The sequence below is a fragment of the Megascapheus bottae genome, chromosome 2, assembly GCF_031878675.1.
Source record: "Megascapheus bottae isolate mThoBot1 chromosome 2, mThoBot2.hap1, whole genome shotgun sequence".
NCBI classification, from domain to species: Eukaryota; Metazoa; Chordata; class Mammalia; order Rodentia; family Geomyidae; genus Megascapheus; species Megascapheus bottae.
Genome location: NC_143510.1, coordinates 17,700,839 through 17,717,125, shown reverse-complemented (window position 1 = coordinate 17,717,125; position 16,287 = coordinate 17,700,839). Strand labels below are relative to the sequence as shown.

General features: G+C 52.3%; 2 protein-coding genes across 2 annotated transcripts in view; both read left to right on the top strand.

Moving 5' to 3' along the window:
* Positions 1-8,792, top strand: part of Nisch (nischarin) — a 38,455-nt gene extending 29,663 nt beyond the window's left edge. The window contains exons 16-21 of the mRNA XM_090321548.1: positions 1,394-2,806; positions 4,975-5,440; positions 5,930-6,086; positions 6,510-6,638; positions 7,101-7,262; positions 7,582-8,792. Coding sequence (XP_090177674.1) covers positions 1,394-2,806; positions 4,975-5,440; positions 5,930-6,086; positions 6,510-6,638; positions 7,101-7,262; positions 7,582-8,192 — 2,938 coding nt within the window. The 3' untranslated portion in view covers positions 8,193-8,792. The remainder of the gene's footprint in view (positions 1-1,393; positions 2,807-4,974; positions 5,441-5,929; positions 6,087-6,509; positions 6,639-7,100; positions 7,263-7,581) is intronic.
* A 5,018-nt stretch (positions 8,793-13,810) lies between these two features.
* Stab1 (stabilin 1) overlaps positions 13,811-16,287 on the top strand; it is a 30,287-nt gene continuing 27,810 nt past the window's right edge. The window contains exon 1 of the mRNA XM_090321537.1: positions 13,811-13,920. Coding sequence (XP_090177663.1) covers positions 13,840-13,920 — 81 coding nt within the window. The 5' untranslated portion in view covers positions 13,811-13,839. The remainder of the gene's footprint in view (positions 13,921-16,287) is intronic.

Genomic DNA, 16,287 nt, shown 5'->3' with positions numbered 1-16,287 from the left:
AAAAAACTGGAAGTGGAGATGCGGCTCAAGTGGCAGATTGCTTGTCTTGAATAAAATAGCTCAGGAATAGTACTTAAGCTGAGTTCAAGCCTCAAGACTGGTGTGCATACATACACAGAAGCACAGATAATGTAGACTAGGTTCATTGTCCCTAAACTTTGCCAGATTATTGTTATCCTCTACTAGGTTTAGTTTTGATCTAGCACAATTTTTGTCAGACTGGACCACAGGGTTTTTTTTTGTTTTTTGTTTTGTTTTGTTTTTTGGTACTGGATATTGAACTCAGGATGTTGCATTTGCTAAGCAAGTGCTTTGCCACTGAGCTACATCCCATCCCTACAGCTACTTTTTTTTTTTGGGGGGGGGGGTTGGTCATGGGACTTGAACTTGGCCTGGGCTTGTTCCTGAGCTCTTCAGCTCAAGGCTACCATCCTACCCTTGAGCCAAGCCCCACTTCCTGTTTTCTAGAGGTTAATTGGAGATAAGAGTCTCAGGTCCTTTTGTGCCAAGGCTGGCTTTGAACCTTGATCCTCAGATCTCAGCCTCCTGAGTAGCTAGGATTACAGGCATGAGCCACCATGCCTGGCCTACAGCTACTTTCTTTTGTGTGTGGGGGGGGGGCAGAGGGGGAGTCATGGTGCTTGAACTATGGCCTGGGTGCTATCCCTGAGCTCTTCAGCTCAAGGCTACACCCTACCCTTGAGCTACAGCCCCAACTTCCTGTTTTCTGGCGATTAATTGGCGATAAGAGTCTCTCACTTTTATTGCCCCGGGATGGTTTTGAGCCATGAGTGATCCTCAGATCTCAGCCTCCTGAGTTGCTAGGATTACAGGTGTGAGCTACCACGCCTGGCTCTACAGGCCACAAATGAACTGTTAGCTTCGTGACCCTTTACAGCAGCAGGTTCCTATAATGTTAGGCTTATGAGGGCTTGAGAAGCCAAAAGGAGGTGGAATTTAGATGTGAAGGTCTTAGGGCCCGCCCCAGTCTTCTGTCCATGGAGACTTGCCGGTGCCCCTAAGGGCAGTCATTAGGAACCCATGGCTTCACATCCTGGAACGCTCTTTGCTTTCAGGGTGCATGGCAATATCTGAATGCCTGAGAAGTTGGCTGTTTTGTTGTGGAACCAGTGTGTTCTAGACAGGGCTGTGTTGGACAGCTGTGCTGGACAGCTGTGCTGTAAACCCATAGAAGCCTGGACTCAAACTTGTTATCCAGCCCTCTCTCTGGCTGCCAGCATCTCAGCTTCCCATCAGGGCTTTGCTCTAAAAAGAGGTTCGGCTGTGTTGAAGTCTCAGTGGACCAATGAGTTGGTTCCTTAGGGACAGGGTGCAGCTCAGATTTCAGGTGGGGGCCCCTCTTGCTTCCCTGACCAAGCCTGTGCCTGCACAGCCCTGAGCATGCGGAGCCGGAGGTGCAGGTGGTGCCTGGGTCTGGCCAGATCATCTTCTTGCCCTTCACCTGCATTGGCTACACAGCCACCAACCAGGACTTCATCCAGCGCCTGAGCACCCTCATTCGTCAAGCCATTGAGCGGCAACTGCCTGCCTGGATTGAGGCTGCCAACCAGCGGGAAGAGGGCCAGGGCGAGGAGGAAGAAGAAGAGGAGGAGGAGGAGGAGGATGAAGACATTGCAGAGAACCGCTACTTTGAGATGGGACCCCCGGACACAGAGGAAGAAGAGGGTGGTATCCAGGGGGAGGAAGAGGAGGATGAGGAGGAAGAGGAGGATGAGGAGGCTGAGGAGGAGCGCCTGGCACTGGAGTGGGCCCTGGGCGCAGATGAGGACTTCCTGCTGGAGCACATCCGCATCCTCAAGGTGCTGTGGTGCTTCCTGATCCATGTGCAGGGCAGCATCCGCCAGTTCGCTGCCTGCCTTGTTCTTACTGACTTTGGCATCGCTGTCTTTGAGATTCCTCACCAGGAGTCCCGAGGCAGCAGCCAGCACATCCTGTCCTCCCTGCGTTTCGTCTTCTGTTTTCCGCACGGTGACCTCACTGAGTTTGGCTTCCTCATGCCGGAACTGTGTCTGGTGCTCAAGGTGCGGCACAGTGAGAACACACTCTTCATCATCTCTGACGCCGCCAACCTGCACGAGTTTCACGCCGACCTGCGCTCCTGCTTTGCCCCGCAGCACATGGCCATGCTGTGCAGCCCCATCCTCTATGGCAGCCACACGAGCCTGCAGGAGTTCCTGCGCCAGCTGCTTACCTTCTACAAGGTGGCCGGCGGCGGCCAGGAGCGCAGCCAGGGCTGCTTTCCGGTCTACCTGGTCTACAGCGACAAGCGCATGGTCCAGACGGCAGCTGGGGACTACTCTGGCAACATCGAGTGGGCCAGCTGCACCCTGTGCTCCGCAGTGCGGCGCTCGTGCTGTGCACCCTCTGAGGCCGTCAAGTCTGCCGCCATTCCCTACTGGCTGTTGCTCACACCCCAGCACCTCAACGTCATCAAGGCTGACTTCAACCCCATGCCCAACCGTGGCTCCCACAACTGCCGCAACCGCAATAGCTTTAAGCTTAGCCGTGTGCCCCTCTCCACCGTGCTGCTGGACCCCACGCGCAGCTGCACCCAGCCTCGAGGTGCCTTCGCTGACGGCCATGTGCTCGAGCTGCTTGTTGGCTACCGCTTTGTCACTGCCATCTTCGTGCTGCCCCACGAGAAGTTCCACTTCCTGCGCATCTACAACCAGCTGCGGGCCTCACTGCAGGATCTGAAGACTGTAGTCATTGCCAAGACCCCCACAGCTGGAGCTGGGCCCCAGAACCCCCCTGTGGACGGCCAGTCAGCTGAGGGCAGGGCCAGGTGAGACTGAGAGCAGGCTCTCAGGGCCCAGGGCATGGGGCTGGCATGGGTGTGATCTATGGGCATCTGTACTAAGTGGTCACCCTCCTGTTCAGCTTCTCCCTAGCCCCTGACCACCCTCAGCTCTGCCTTTTGCCCCTCTGGGCATGGTGCCCGGCTTCTATCAACAGAACTTTAGAATAAGCTCAGGAAAGCTCCTCTCACAAATATGGGTTGCCCCACAGGCTCTTGCCAGCCATGCTGGTCAGGTCAAGGAAGCTTCCTCACACCTTGCCTGCCCTGTTGAGGGCCATCATTTTAACCCCGGGTCCTGTCATCTGTTCCCATGAGCCCAAGTATTTCCCGTGGGCATCAGTTCCCTCCCCTATCCCCAGGAGGCTTGTACTTTGACTAACTGTCAGCCAGACCATCAGGCTCCGTCTCTTGAGATGAGCTTCCAAATGTACTTGTTAGCCCTTGACAGAAAGGACCAAGCTACCTGTAGCTTTGGGACTGTTTCCCTGTATGATAAGAGCAGCAGATTGGGATGTTTGGGCTATGGAAAGGGGTCATTGCTTTCAAGACTCCTGTCATCTGGGGACACTGAGGTATTGAGAGGGAAAGAATTTCAGCCCTGTCCTATTCGTTACCCTCTCCTCTCTCCACCTGCTGTCTCTGAGAGCCTAGCTTCCTCTAGACACTCCCAGGAGTGCCTGCTGGTGACCAGTGTCCCCGTCCATAGCTCACCCCACCTGAGGCTTGAGAGGGACCTTGTGCCCTTGTGGGGAGCCTTTGTTGGCGGCTTTCTGACTTCCCCTACTGGGAAGGAAAGCTCTTCATCTGCACTTATTCCCTAATACATATTTAGTTTTTTGGGTTTTTTTTTTTTCCTTACTGGTAGGCAGTAGACGCCCTGTTCTCACTCTGACTCTTCTCAGCATCTGTCTTGTCTCTACAGCTATACCCTAACTAATAATTTCACAGGGCTCCCATCCTCTACCACCACTACCACCACCTCCTCTTCCTCCTCCTCCTCCTCCTCTTCCTCCTCTTCCTCCTCCTCCTCTATTTTGCCATTCCTGAGGCTTGACCTCAGGGCTTGGGCACTGTCCCTGGACATCTTTTTCTCAAGGCTAACACCTGACCACAGAACCACTTTCACCTTTTTCTGTTTATGTAGTATGAGGAATTAAACCTAGAGCTTCGTGGCTGCTAGGCAAGCACTCTACCACTAAGCCACATTCCCAGCCCCCAAGATTTTGTTTTTGTTTATTTGCCAGTCCTGAGACTTGAACTCAGGGCCTGGGCACTGTTCCTGAGCTTCTTTCATTCAAGGCTCCCACTCACTCCCCACCTCTTCTATCCTGACCCTTACATCCAGCTGAGACAGGAACTTAAGTGGAACTTTTCCACATCTTCCTGTGTGAGGCTGGTCTTCAATTCCCTACCATCTCTAAACCTGGCTTATACTCAGCAGTGGGTATAGAAATGTCTGCAGCTGCATTTCCAACCCAGGAGAGCAAGAGGGCAGCCCAGGAGCCTCATGGGATATTTGACTGGATATATGATCACAACTGCAGGCAACTCAGAAACTGAAATGTGTCAAGTTGAGAGCATTCCCCTTTAGTGGAGGCATGGCTGCATAGACTAGTTGCAGCCCCTCATTCCAACTGCCATAAGCTTTGAGCTTCTGAATGTCACTGGGTCTCCTGTCAAGAAAAGACCAGTGACAGTTCAGCATGCAGATGTGCAGTGGTAGCTAGGTAGGCTAAGAGCCTGGGCTACCTAAGGACATCCATAAGCAAATAGACAATTGGAATATTTAATTCTTACCTCGGTGTTCACCTTGGCACCTGGATTAGCACTCTGAACACTGAGGTGGCATTACACTTACGTCACCTTTTCAAAACAAACTTTTAGTCCATAAGCTAAAGCCTGTGTTTCATATGTCTGGCTGGCTCAGCCCTGTGGTAACCTTTCTGCCCATCACTTGCCCAAGAGACCTGGGTACTTCCCTTCTGCTGTTCTGTCCTCCCGTACATAACCTGGTGATGAAGCCTCAGGTGACCCCAGGGTGGGGTACAGTATATAAACAGCAGCTCCTTTACACTGGGAGGTTGTGTGGTGAAGTGAACTTCCATAGAATCCAGGTATTAATATGGTATTTCTCGGGGCATTGGGAGATACAGCAATGACCAGTGTCCCCAGGAGGCTGCAGCAGAGGCTCCTGCTCCTGCTCCAGTGGCCGACCAAACACCCAGCCCAGCTGCCTCAGCTCCAGGCTCAACAGAGGCACCAGCTCTAGCAGAGTCCCTGGTTCCAGTTCCAGCTCCGGCTCCAATTCCAGCTCCAGCTCCAGCTCTAGCTCCAGCTGCAGCTGTACCTACAGGGGAGGCCTCAGCTCCAGCCTCAGCAGAGGCCCCAGCTCCCGCTTTGGTGACAGAAGAGGCTCCAGTAGATCCCCCTGTGGAGACCCCAGCAGAGGCCCCAGTACAAGCTGAGGCCCCTGCCCAATACCCAAGTGAGCACCTGGTCCAGTCCACCTCAGAGGAGAATCAGATCCCCTCACACTTGCCAGTCTGCCCATCACTGCAGCATATCGCCAGCCTTCAGGGACGTGCCATCATCGAGCTCTTCCACAGCAGCATTGCTGAGGTATGTGCCAAGGGCTGGTCTTGCTAGGCGACAGTTGTGGTAAGGAGGGTCCTGCTGAGACACCAGTCAGTCCAGAGGCGGGGTAGAGCTTGGGTGGGATTAGCACAAGTCCTGACATCACATGGTCCTCACTTCAGCTGCTCACACATTTAAAGGCCTGAGCTGCCCCAAGCCAGTAGTTTTCTCTGTTTCACCACTTGGCCTTAGGCATCCTCTAGCCCTGGTCCCCCTACCCCATGCCCATTTCCCACTTCTCAGACCCTCTCGACCTTTGAGTGTATAGATACATCCACGAGATAATTTGCACAGCTCAGATCTCCTATCCAGGCCCACAGACCTGTCACTGGGTTGTTGGAAGCCCCTGTGTTCGTTGAACTAACAGAGACGAAGTGTTGGTTAAGGGAGGCTGTTAGTCAGGGGTCTGCTATCAGGTGTTGTCTAGGAGGAAGAAAGGTATTCCCCTACCACACCCAGCCTCTCTGTGTCTAGGTTGAAAACGAGGAGCTGAGGCACCTCCTGTGGTCATCAGTGGTGTTCTATCAGACCCCGGGACTGGAGGTGACCGCCTGCGTGCTGCTCTCCACCAAGGCTGTGTACTTTGTGCTGCATGACGGCCTCCGCCGCTACTTCTCTGAGCCACTTCAGGGTAGGCACTGAGCCTGGAGAGCTGGAGAGGCAGGCTGAGGGCCAGCTGTGTGCCTCTGGCGCAGAACTTTGGCTCCTCTGGGCTGAGAGCCCCTCGTCTGAGGAAGCGGGGGATGACAACAGTACTTCCCTTGTAAAGGCCCTAAGGCCAGATGTGAATGCACCATTCGAGGGCCCAGCAAGTGCTTGGGAACTAGCTGCCATAAGTGAGGACTTCCCAGCCTCTGCCCTCTGGTCCTCCGTGGGAGCCCTAGCCCAGGAACTAGTGAGGCCCTGAGCTGTCTAAGGCTTAGACCACAGACATAAGTCGCAGAGGTAGCCCTGCATACATGAGAGAGGTGTCAGTTCCCTCCCAGGTGTCCTGCTACATACGCTGACTTATGCTCAGCCACCACAACCACTCTTGGTCCCTCTTTTTCCATAGATTTCTGGCATCAGAAAAATACCGACTACAACAACAGTCCCTTCCATATCTCCCAGTGCTTTGTACTCAAACTCAGTGACCTGCAGTCAGTCAATGTTGGCCTTTTTGACCAGCACTTCCGGCTAACAGGTGAGTGACCCACTATGCTTTGTGCCAGTCGAGTGAAGGCCAGTGTTAACTAGGGGGCCTCTGCCTTCCATATGTGAGTACATTGCCATAGGCAAGTTATCTCAGCTTACAAGCCTGCTAACTGGGCGGGCGGAAGCAGCTTCAGGAACTGCTGAGATTGCAGGACTCACCACAGGGCTCACTCAGAGCAGGAGGCGGGGTGTGCAGGGAATGCCAACCCAGACAGCAGAGTGGCCCCTGAGCTCAGAGGCAGGATGTTTCTGACTCATACTTCCTGAAGAGAGAAAACTAAGCTTTTTCCCTAATGCCTCTATATCCCTGTCGAGAAAAATGTCGTAGCCTTCCTGTCTGAGATATGGCTGCTCTCCCACATAGGCCCTCCTAGCCCTGGCTTGCTGGGCCAGAGACCTGGCAGGGGGATTGGTAATAAGCAGTGGCTGTGTCTCAACCCTTCCTTGGCAGGCTCCTCCCCGACTCAGGTGGTCACATGCTTGACAAGGGACAGCTACCTGACACACTGCTTCCTCCAGCACCTCATGCTTGTGCTCTCCACTCTGGAGCGCACACCCTCACCTGAGCCCGTTGACAAAGACTTCTACTCGGAGTTTGGGAACAAAAGCACAGGTACCCTGTCCAGCTTGGGCTGCAGGCCAGCACCTAGGTGGACATCAGAGGCCCCTGAGCTCCTCCCTGCTTTACAGCCCCCTCTCTCTGCCTGTCTCTCTCACTTGGTCTCTCGTCCTGCCTAGCTGCTGAGGGTTTTCTATAGATCTTTTCCATAGCAGGGTTTCCATCCCAGCAATCCCTCTCCTCACCAGCATGCACATCTCTAGAGTCAGTCCTTAGCCTGCTTCTCTCATGTGGGGTCTCTAGGCTGCTGGTCCTTCCCTTCTCACCGTCAGCTAGGTCCAGGCCACAGTCCTGGTGGCATCTCTCTCTGCAGGGAAGATGGAGAACTATGAGCTGATCCACTCAAGCCGTGTCAAGTTCACCTACCCCAGTGAGGAGGAGGTTGGGGACCTGACGTACATTGTGGCACAGAAGATGGCTGATCCAGAAAACGCCCCAACCCTCAGCATCCTACTATATGTACAGGCCTTCCAGATAGGCCCACCACCATCTGGGCGCTGCAGGAGCCCACTGCGCCCCAAGACACTCCTGCTCACCAGTGCCGAGATTTTTCTCTTAGACGAGGACTATGTCCATTACCCACTGCCTGAGTTTGCCAAAGAGCCGCCACAGAGAGACAGGTACCGGCTGGATGACGGCCGCCGCGTCCGGGACCTGGACCGTGTGCTCATGGGCTATCAGCCCTACCCACAGGCCCTCACCCTCGTCTTCGATGATGTGCAGGGCCACGATCTCATGGGCAATGTCACCCTGGACCACTTTGGAGAGGAGCCAGGTGGCCTTGTCCAGGGCAGCCAGGGCCGTGAGATCCAGTGGCAGGTGTTTGTCCCTAGTGCTGAGAGCCGTGAAAAGCTCATCTCACTGTTGGCTCGCCAGTGGGAGACCCTGTGTGGCCGGGAGCTGCCTGTTGAGCTTACTGGCTAGTTCACGACAGCCCTGCTGCCTGCCTGCTGCCTGCCTTGTCTGGCCTGGTGCCCTATTTAGGACCAGGAAGCAGGCTTTCTTTGTTCTTTTGAAAATGTTTTCTTCCCTTCCTTTGGTACCTTAATTTGACTGTCCCTGCAGAGAATGTGAACATTTATGTTCTGTTGCTGGATGGTGAGAGCGCCATCCCCCTCCAGATGTCTGTGTGCTGTCACGCGGTGTGTTGCCTGCCCCTGGAGTGGCAAGGCCAGGCATACCAGCCATCCCGTCTGTTGTGGTGGTGCTGTTAACGTGGCACAGTGGACCTGACCAGCTCTATACTACACGTCCTTCTTGAAATGTCAAGTCCTGTCCTGTGTTGCTGTTGCTGTCCTTGTGGGCATTTTGCTAATTATGAAGCTCCTGCCCCTTGCACCTTTCCAAAGTGGAGATCTCTTCTGGTCCAGAAAAATGGGGAATTCCCTGTAGGGAGTCCCCCAAGCCTTGGGGCTAAGAGGGGTGGGACCAAGGGACCTATAGCTGTCAGCACCTAGAACTGCCCACACCAAATGTGTTTCCTGTTGCCTATTTTCTCAATTCTAATAAAGCAGTTTGACACAGTCTGGGTCTTCTGGATCAAAGGTCCCTGGGATCTTCGCAGGGCTTCAGCTCAGGGAATAGTCAGCATGGAGAAGAGCCTGGAAACAGGACAAGGCATAGGAGAGGCCCCTCCAGGGGCCAGATGATTATTGAGACAGAGGGTGAACGTGAAACCAGGTTTTTAGACCCAGGCTTCCAAGTCCAGGAGTCCTAAGTTCAGTTCAGTTTCCTCTTTCCCCATATGCCAAATGAAAAAACATGGTGGCTTGGCACCTATGGCTCATGTCTGTTATCCTACCTATTCAGGAGGCTGAGATCTGACGATTGCAGTTCAAAGCCAGCCCAGGCAGAAAACTTCATGAGACTTGTTTCCAATTAATTAAAAACCAGAAGTAGAGCTGTAGCTCAAAGTGGCAAACTACTAACTTGGAGCAAAAGAGCTCAGAGATAGCACCCAGGACCCGAATTCAAACTCAATAACCAACTTTAAAAAAAAAAAAGCATGGCAGAAAAAAGTGGTTTATACCATGGCAGCTGTGGAAAGCCTGCACTTTAGTACATCTTCAGCCATGGTCAGAGGTACAGACATTGACTTCAGGGGCAGCGATAAGAAGGGTATGAATAGTTAAAAACAATCCCAGGTCATTGGTGTGCATGGTTGACCATTAGCTCAGTCTTTGTCTGGAGGATTTCTCGAGAAGTTATCACTTTATTATTGAGACAAGTTTCCTGGTGAGTAGTCTTTTGAGTTCCTAGCTATTTCTCCCTGTTGAGGGTCACTTTGCTTTCCATACAAGACATTTATCGGGGAATCTTTCTTGGAGCCCAGATGATCGATTGCAAAGGGATTACAGTAGAGAATAACTCACATCAAAGGGCACAAATACAAAGGTTGTGGGCCGAGCAAAAGCAACTTTTAGGTTACGTCTTACAAGAGGAGCTCTATAGACAGCAACTATGGCCAAGTCAGGAACCTGATGATGAGAAGATGTCCGAAATCTGCTCAGAGCAGTTGAGGGAGAACAGTTCAGAGCTAGCTTGGGGAAGATGTTGGAGGAGAGGATGCAATGTCACTCTGCATCCTACCTGCCTTGCACAGCAGTGCTGGATTCCTGGGCAGTGGAGACTGCCTCTGCTTTCCAGATTGTAAGAGTATTGTCTACCACATCTGCTCCAACCCAAACAAGCAAGGAAACCAGTGGTCCTGGCCGAGGCCACCTCCCAGGAAGAAATGTATGCTTCGAAAGGAAACTCCAAGGGTCAGGAGTGTGGCCTAGTAGTTGAGTGCTTGCGTAGCACGCATGAAGCCCTGGATTCAATTCCTTGGCACCACATGCAGAGAAAAAGCTAGAAGTGGTACTGTGCCTCAAGTGGTAGAGCACTAGCCTTGAGAAAGTCCAAGGACAGTGCCCAGGCCCTGAGTGCAAGCCCCAGGGGTGGCAAAAAAAGGAAGGTCCAAGAAGGGGAACCCCCCCCCCTTTACAACTCTTCAGGTTGTCCTGAATCTAGGCTTAGTCCCACCTGAAATTCACCCAGATGCACAGGTGACCCCTAGAGTCAGGACTGCCAGCATGTCTGGATTTGGGGTTCCAACATTGATAGACCATAAATGGCAGCAGGGGACAATAGGTAGAGGGTGGAGAAAAGGGCTCCTACCTGTCTGTCCAATGAGAGAGAAGCATGTTGCCCCAGGGAACCCTACAAAGGTAAGACCTGGAGTGTCTTTCAGAGCCAGTTCTTGTGCCCTACTCTTCTCCCCTTTCCCACCCCAAACCTGGGCCTCTGGCCCTGTTAGGAGCTCAGCTCCTAGAGTTGCTGAGCCAGCAGAGTTTTGGAGAGGTAAATGAAGGGCCTGCTCTGCTTCCCAGTTTTCACTTAGTGACTAGAGTTGGAGATCTTGGCCTGGAGGACCTGCTGCCCTGAAGAACATTATGGGGTTTCAGGTGAGGAATAAGGGGAAGAAAGTTGCCCAGAGAAGAACCTCCTCCTACAGTGGCCCTCAGTCAAACCTCAAAGTCCAGCCCAGTGGTCTTAGAAGCTGCATGGGTGGAACATGCTGAGGAGGGCTGGATGAGCAGTTCCCCAGCCAGGCCTTTATCAAAGGTGTTTGCACTGTGGCCATCTAGCTTTGCAATCAGCTCTTGCCTCTTTCCATATCGGTGACACCCACTAAGGCAGAGGATATTGGGGCTGAAATAGCTCAATGGAAGAAGCACTTAGTATTTGTAATTCTGGCCCTCAGGAGGAGGCAGAAGTATAAGAATTATGAACACAGTCTAGGCTACATAGGGAGTGGCAGAGGGAAAACAAAATGGGTGCCAGTGGCTTCTGCATAATTCTATCTACTCAGAAGGCTAGGATCTGAGGATCACAGTTTGAAGCCAGCCAAGGGAGGGAAATCCATGAGACTCTTACCACAAAAAGCTAGAAGTAGAGTTGTGGCTCAAGCCTTGAGCAAATAAGCTCAGAAACAGCCCCTAGGCTCTGAGTTCAAGCCCCAGGATGAGTACCGAAGAGACACAGGCAGGCAGGCAAGGCAGGCAGGCAAACACCAGCGTACTGTTCAACTTGAGCCAGGGCTCATATTCAAGACTGAACTTCCCAGCCCTCTCCTGGGTCCTCCTACACTGGGTGTCTGGAGCTGAAACAAGTCCTGGTAGTCTTAGTTGCCTTACCAGTGTAATGCCCAAGTCTCAGGATGACCACCAAGAGACCACCGAGAGTCAGACAAGGCTTTATTCAGGCGGGCTGTCAGCTCGAGTGCGGGGGGGGGGGGGGGGGGGGCGCCCTCACATAGCAGAGCTTAGGAGGAAGCCCTGAGCTGAATTTTGACAGGGCTTTTAAAGGCAAAGACCACAGATTTACATCAACACAACCATCAGCTATTGGAGTGAGATAAGGTAGGGATTAGGGACACCAGGGCAGTGGAAGCTAACGAGAGGTTCCCATGCCAGTAGAGTCCTAATTAGCTGTCTGAGGGTAGTTTTATGGCTTTAGAAAACAAATGCCATCCCATGAATTTACGAGAGGTCTGGTTAATTTTAACACAGACAGGTCAGGTCCTGGGACTTAAGGGCACCACAATTCTGTTTCTTTAATTTATGTGCACTTTTGAGTCACTCCGTTTATATAAACAAGATGGTTGCTGCTTCAGAATGGGACCGCTTTTTAGCTCCTCACCAGTAGCCAGGATAATAAAAGTAACCACCTTCAAAACATCTGTATAGTCAATGAATACGAGAATAACTGGAATGTGTGAGAGTATTGTAGAAGGCAGGTACTGGTGGGAAGGGATAGGGTGAATTAAGGTCAGAGCACTTTCAAAGTACTTGTTTGAAAACAGAACAATGAAACACAAAGGAGAAAAAAGTCACGGCTTTATTCCTTCCACCGCTCAGTATTGAGTACCCTGTCTTAGATCCTGTCTCTCGTCTCCCACAGATAGAAAATGAACTAAGGCAGAGCCACTGGTGGCCAGTGCTAAAGGAGACCAAATCAGAACCTGAGTTGGTGGCACTTGTGAAAAAAGGAAAAATTTGGGCTAGGGTATTAAAATACCTACAGCATGCATGAGGCCCTAGGTTCCCTTCCCAGTACCACAAAACAAAAAGAAAAGAAAAAAACCAAATACACAAACAAAAAAGTGGGGAGGTAATTCCAGTGGCTATAGCTTCATTAGCTAGCTGATTCCAGTTGACCACTGAAGCACAGTGCTGTGACTGGGAGTCGGGAGAGATAGGAGGTAGGAAAATTATATCTAATATAAAAAGGGCCAGACTCCAAAGATAAAAACCAGGAAGCAACTGACAAAGCATTTAAGCATCCCTCCATTTAAATGCTAAGTTACTAGACCTGGGCTAGTTATTTAAATCCCCTGGCAAAATCCTGACACCTCTGGAAATAGAGACAGCAAGATGAGAGTTTTATCTGGGAAAAAGGAAGCTCTGAGCCACCTGTTGTCCTCATGTTTTAAGTAGGTCCAGAGACATCACTGTAGATTAGAATAAACCCATACTGGGCACCCAAAACCACTGCTGAAGAGTTGGCAATGGGAGTGGTTGGCGGTGGGAGTGGGGGAGGGAAGGGGGGAGGCAGGGCTAGGCAACATGGCCACGTGTATTTGTATATTCCACCAGTTTAGAAGGAATAAAAGTAGCAGGTAACAGCTGCCATTTTGAGTCTTTAACTCCCATTTCCTGCATGGGAAACAGGAAATGTTTCTCTCTTTTTCTCCCCACTTTAACTCTGTTTTACTAAAACAAATCCTGGCTAAAACTTCCTAGAGACTCTCCTTTTTGTTTCCACGGATGGGTGATTTTGTGGGAGAACTAGGAAGGGAAGGATGCGCTTGTCCATTCTTGGGTGACAATTGAATCCACACAGGTCTGCTCTATTAGACTTGATGTTGGAGCTCAGTCTCACTTGAGACTGCATGAGAGTAGGGACCAGCCGTAATAGTCAGGATAAACATAATATCCAAGGCACCAGGTGTGCTCACCTGAGAGAAAATACCCTAGTCGCTGGAGCAGCTATGACTGCTCTGGAGGAGTTGCTGACTGGTGAGGTGTGGGATAGAACGCATTTGGGGCCTGGAGTGGTGAAGCAGGAATTGGGAGTGGGACAGGTGAGGAAAGAGGGTCCATCAACCTCTCCTAGTAGTATGGAAGAGTTAGGCTGGAGCTGGGGCTCCCTACCTCCCAGTCAGCAGAACCCCAGAGGCTCTGAATATAAAGTGCTGGAGGGGTCGGATGGGGGTGGGGATTGTTGCATTTACATTTGTTTCTACATCTCCGCTGGTTAGTGGTGGGCTTGGAGGGGGATCTTGGGTCTGGAAGCACTGACTGGGGCCCAGGTTGTCCCTGCAGGGTCAGTGTCTAGCGCCTTCCCTTCCGCCTGCAGGCTGCTGATACACAGGAGGAAATCCTGGCAGATTCCTGTGGGGGTGAACTGGCCGAGTGCTTTTAAGGCGACTGCCCATTCCGCCTGCCTGTCCAGTGCCTGCTCATTCCCCAGCTGCCGACTGTTCCCACTTCTGCCCTGAACAGCGTGACTTTCAGCCGTGTGGACCATGGCAGGGTCCCGGAGCCCCCTCCGGCTCTGCCTCCTGGCCTTCTGCCTGCTGGGCTCCAGTTTTATCAGGGGGCAGAAGGTGAGTGTGAGCCAGTTACAGGGGGTATTGATATCTGGGAGCTGCCGCCCAGCTGTGGGAACAGGGAGGAACTTTCCCTAGACAGGGCATGGGTCTGGGGATAGCAAAGTAGCGGGTATCTGTCTGGCTTGGTGCCAGCCAATCTTCAGGACTGTGACTGGTCACCTGAAGTACTGGGATGTCTCTGCCGGTGTTCCTCTTAACTGTGCCTGATCAGCCAGTTGTGTGGTATATGCAGTGGTCCTGGGTTTCCCCAGCCTAAGAATGAGTTGGGAATGGAGCCAGGTCCATTCTCTTGGCCAGCCTGCTAAGACTGAGACCCAAGCCTCTGTGGCCCTTACCTAGAGATTAGAGACGTGATCACCGTCAACCCCCACAGAAACCACAAACAGAGAGGTTCACACACATAGAACACATGTGTGTGCTGTGTCCGCCCCTAAGACTGCCTGGTAGCCAAGTGCTGTGGGATAAACAGCCCTGGGCCTGACCCCACTGAGCCCTCAATCTCTGGGTAGGCATCCTGTTGTTCTAGTGAGAAAACCAAGGCCCAAGGGTGAAGGCGCCATTCCCACTGGAGCTGTGGTCCAGGCCACAGTCTGTGATTCACCAGAGGCGAGCTGGTGAGCAGATAGGAGACCCGTGTTGCCTATCAGGCCTGTGAAGACAGCCACTGCCCGTCTAGCACTGGGCCCTACAGTAGCAATATTGCTTCTGCTTGAGCTTCGGGAAGAGCTTCACTCTCGGATTGTGGAGATAGCTTTCTCTAACAGGGACCAGCCATCAAGGAAAGGAACGTGTCATGTGAGATCAAGTTCATTTGCTTCTTGAAGCTGCCACTGCCTCCATAGTGCTAAGGGGCAGGCTGAAGTCCAGACAGAAAAAGCTTTGCCCAGCCTTCACCCCTAGGCAGTCCAGTATAGGGACCCAGGCTCGCTGCCACCAATGGGCTCTTTTATCTTACACTCCTTGTGGTCCCTCAGAAAGGTGTCAGGAAAGAGGCTCGCTAGCTTCAGGGTTAGGCTTTGGGTGGGGCAGCAGCTCTCAGGAGGCTGGGAAGATGAGAATTCCAGCTAAATTCTGGGCCCTGTGAATTCCCTGTGTGTAGAATTTAAGGTGTCTTCATTACCTGCCTTACAATCAAGTGTTAATGAGAAACCTTAGGTTGGAGGATTTTTCTTGTCAGAACTCCAGTCTGAGCTGAGCATAAGCTCTGAGCATTCCTATACCTGCAGTTCTGGGTCTTGGGCTTATCCTGCCTAAGCCAAAGAAAGTGTGGGGGTCCTCGGGGCGGGGGTATGCAGCAATGCTGGCTTTAGCTCATGTTTACACCCACTCAGCCCTCCTGGCACCTTGGGTACCATGCAACTCACTGCGGGGGGGGGGGGGTTGACACTACGGGGTCACACATCCAGTAGCAGGACCTCCTCAGTGCTGGGACAGAACCTGTGGTTTTAAGTCAGGGTTCAGAGAGAAACAAGCATTGGCCAGAATCCAGCACTGCTGGATTCTCCTGCTTTGCTTGTGTAGAGGGAAGCAGTTTGAGTCCCATTCCTCTTGGGGAGGGGATGAATAGGGGGTCAGCTCCAGAAAACCCTAGGATATTGAATCCATCATGAGAGAACTTCCCCATTCTCACCAACAGGCTTAATATTTCATGTCTCCTCAGCTTCCTCTAGCAGGATCTTTGTGGGAAGCAGACATTGCAAACTCAGCTCTGAACCCAAGGGATCCACTCTGGCTCTGGCAGGTCCCAAGAAAGACGAGAACCTGATTGAGCATTCAGGCTGTGATTCAGCCTTACTCTACCCAGCAGTATTAATGGCAGGATTCTAGATCTGGCTATTTGAAGCAGCTTCCAGGCTGCTGGGCAGTTCCATGACTGAGTGCAATCCCGGGGTGTGGTCCTTGGAGAGGAGCTGATTTGGCAACTGCTTATCCACCCATCACCACTTCACACACAGCGACAAAGCTCTGGCTTCCTCCTGGTCTCTCTCCCTTGTCCATAGCTTCATCCAGCCCTGGCTCTGCCTTGAGAGTGACAGCAGCACTCTTACCAGCCCTAAGCCTTATTCAAGACTGACCACTGTTCCTCAGCATGGTGGCCATGCTGGTAGCTCTGCCCAACTGGCCAGGTGGCCTTGAGGGCAGCCCACTGCCCACCCAGCCTTTGTGCTGAGCCAGAGCAGCTGCTCAACTCTTGAGTTACCCAATTTCCTGAACACTACCTGGCTCAGTAAAGTCGGGGCTCAGTGTAAGGAATGAATCACAGCATCCAGCCTCACGGCCAGCCCCCTAAACGAGCAGGAGCAACTTCCTTCTTTGTAGACCACAGAGGCATGAGCGGAAAAGGCCCAATCACAGTGGTGG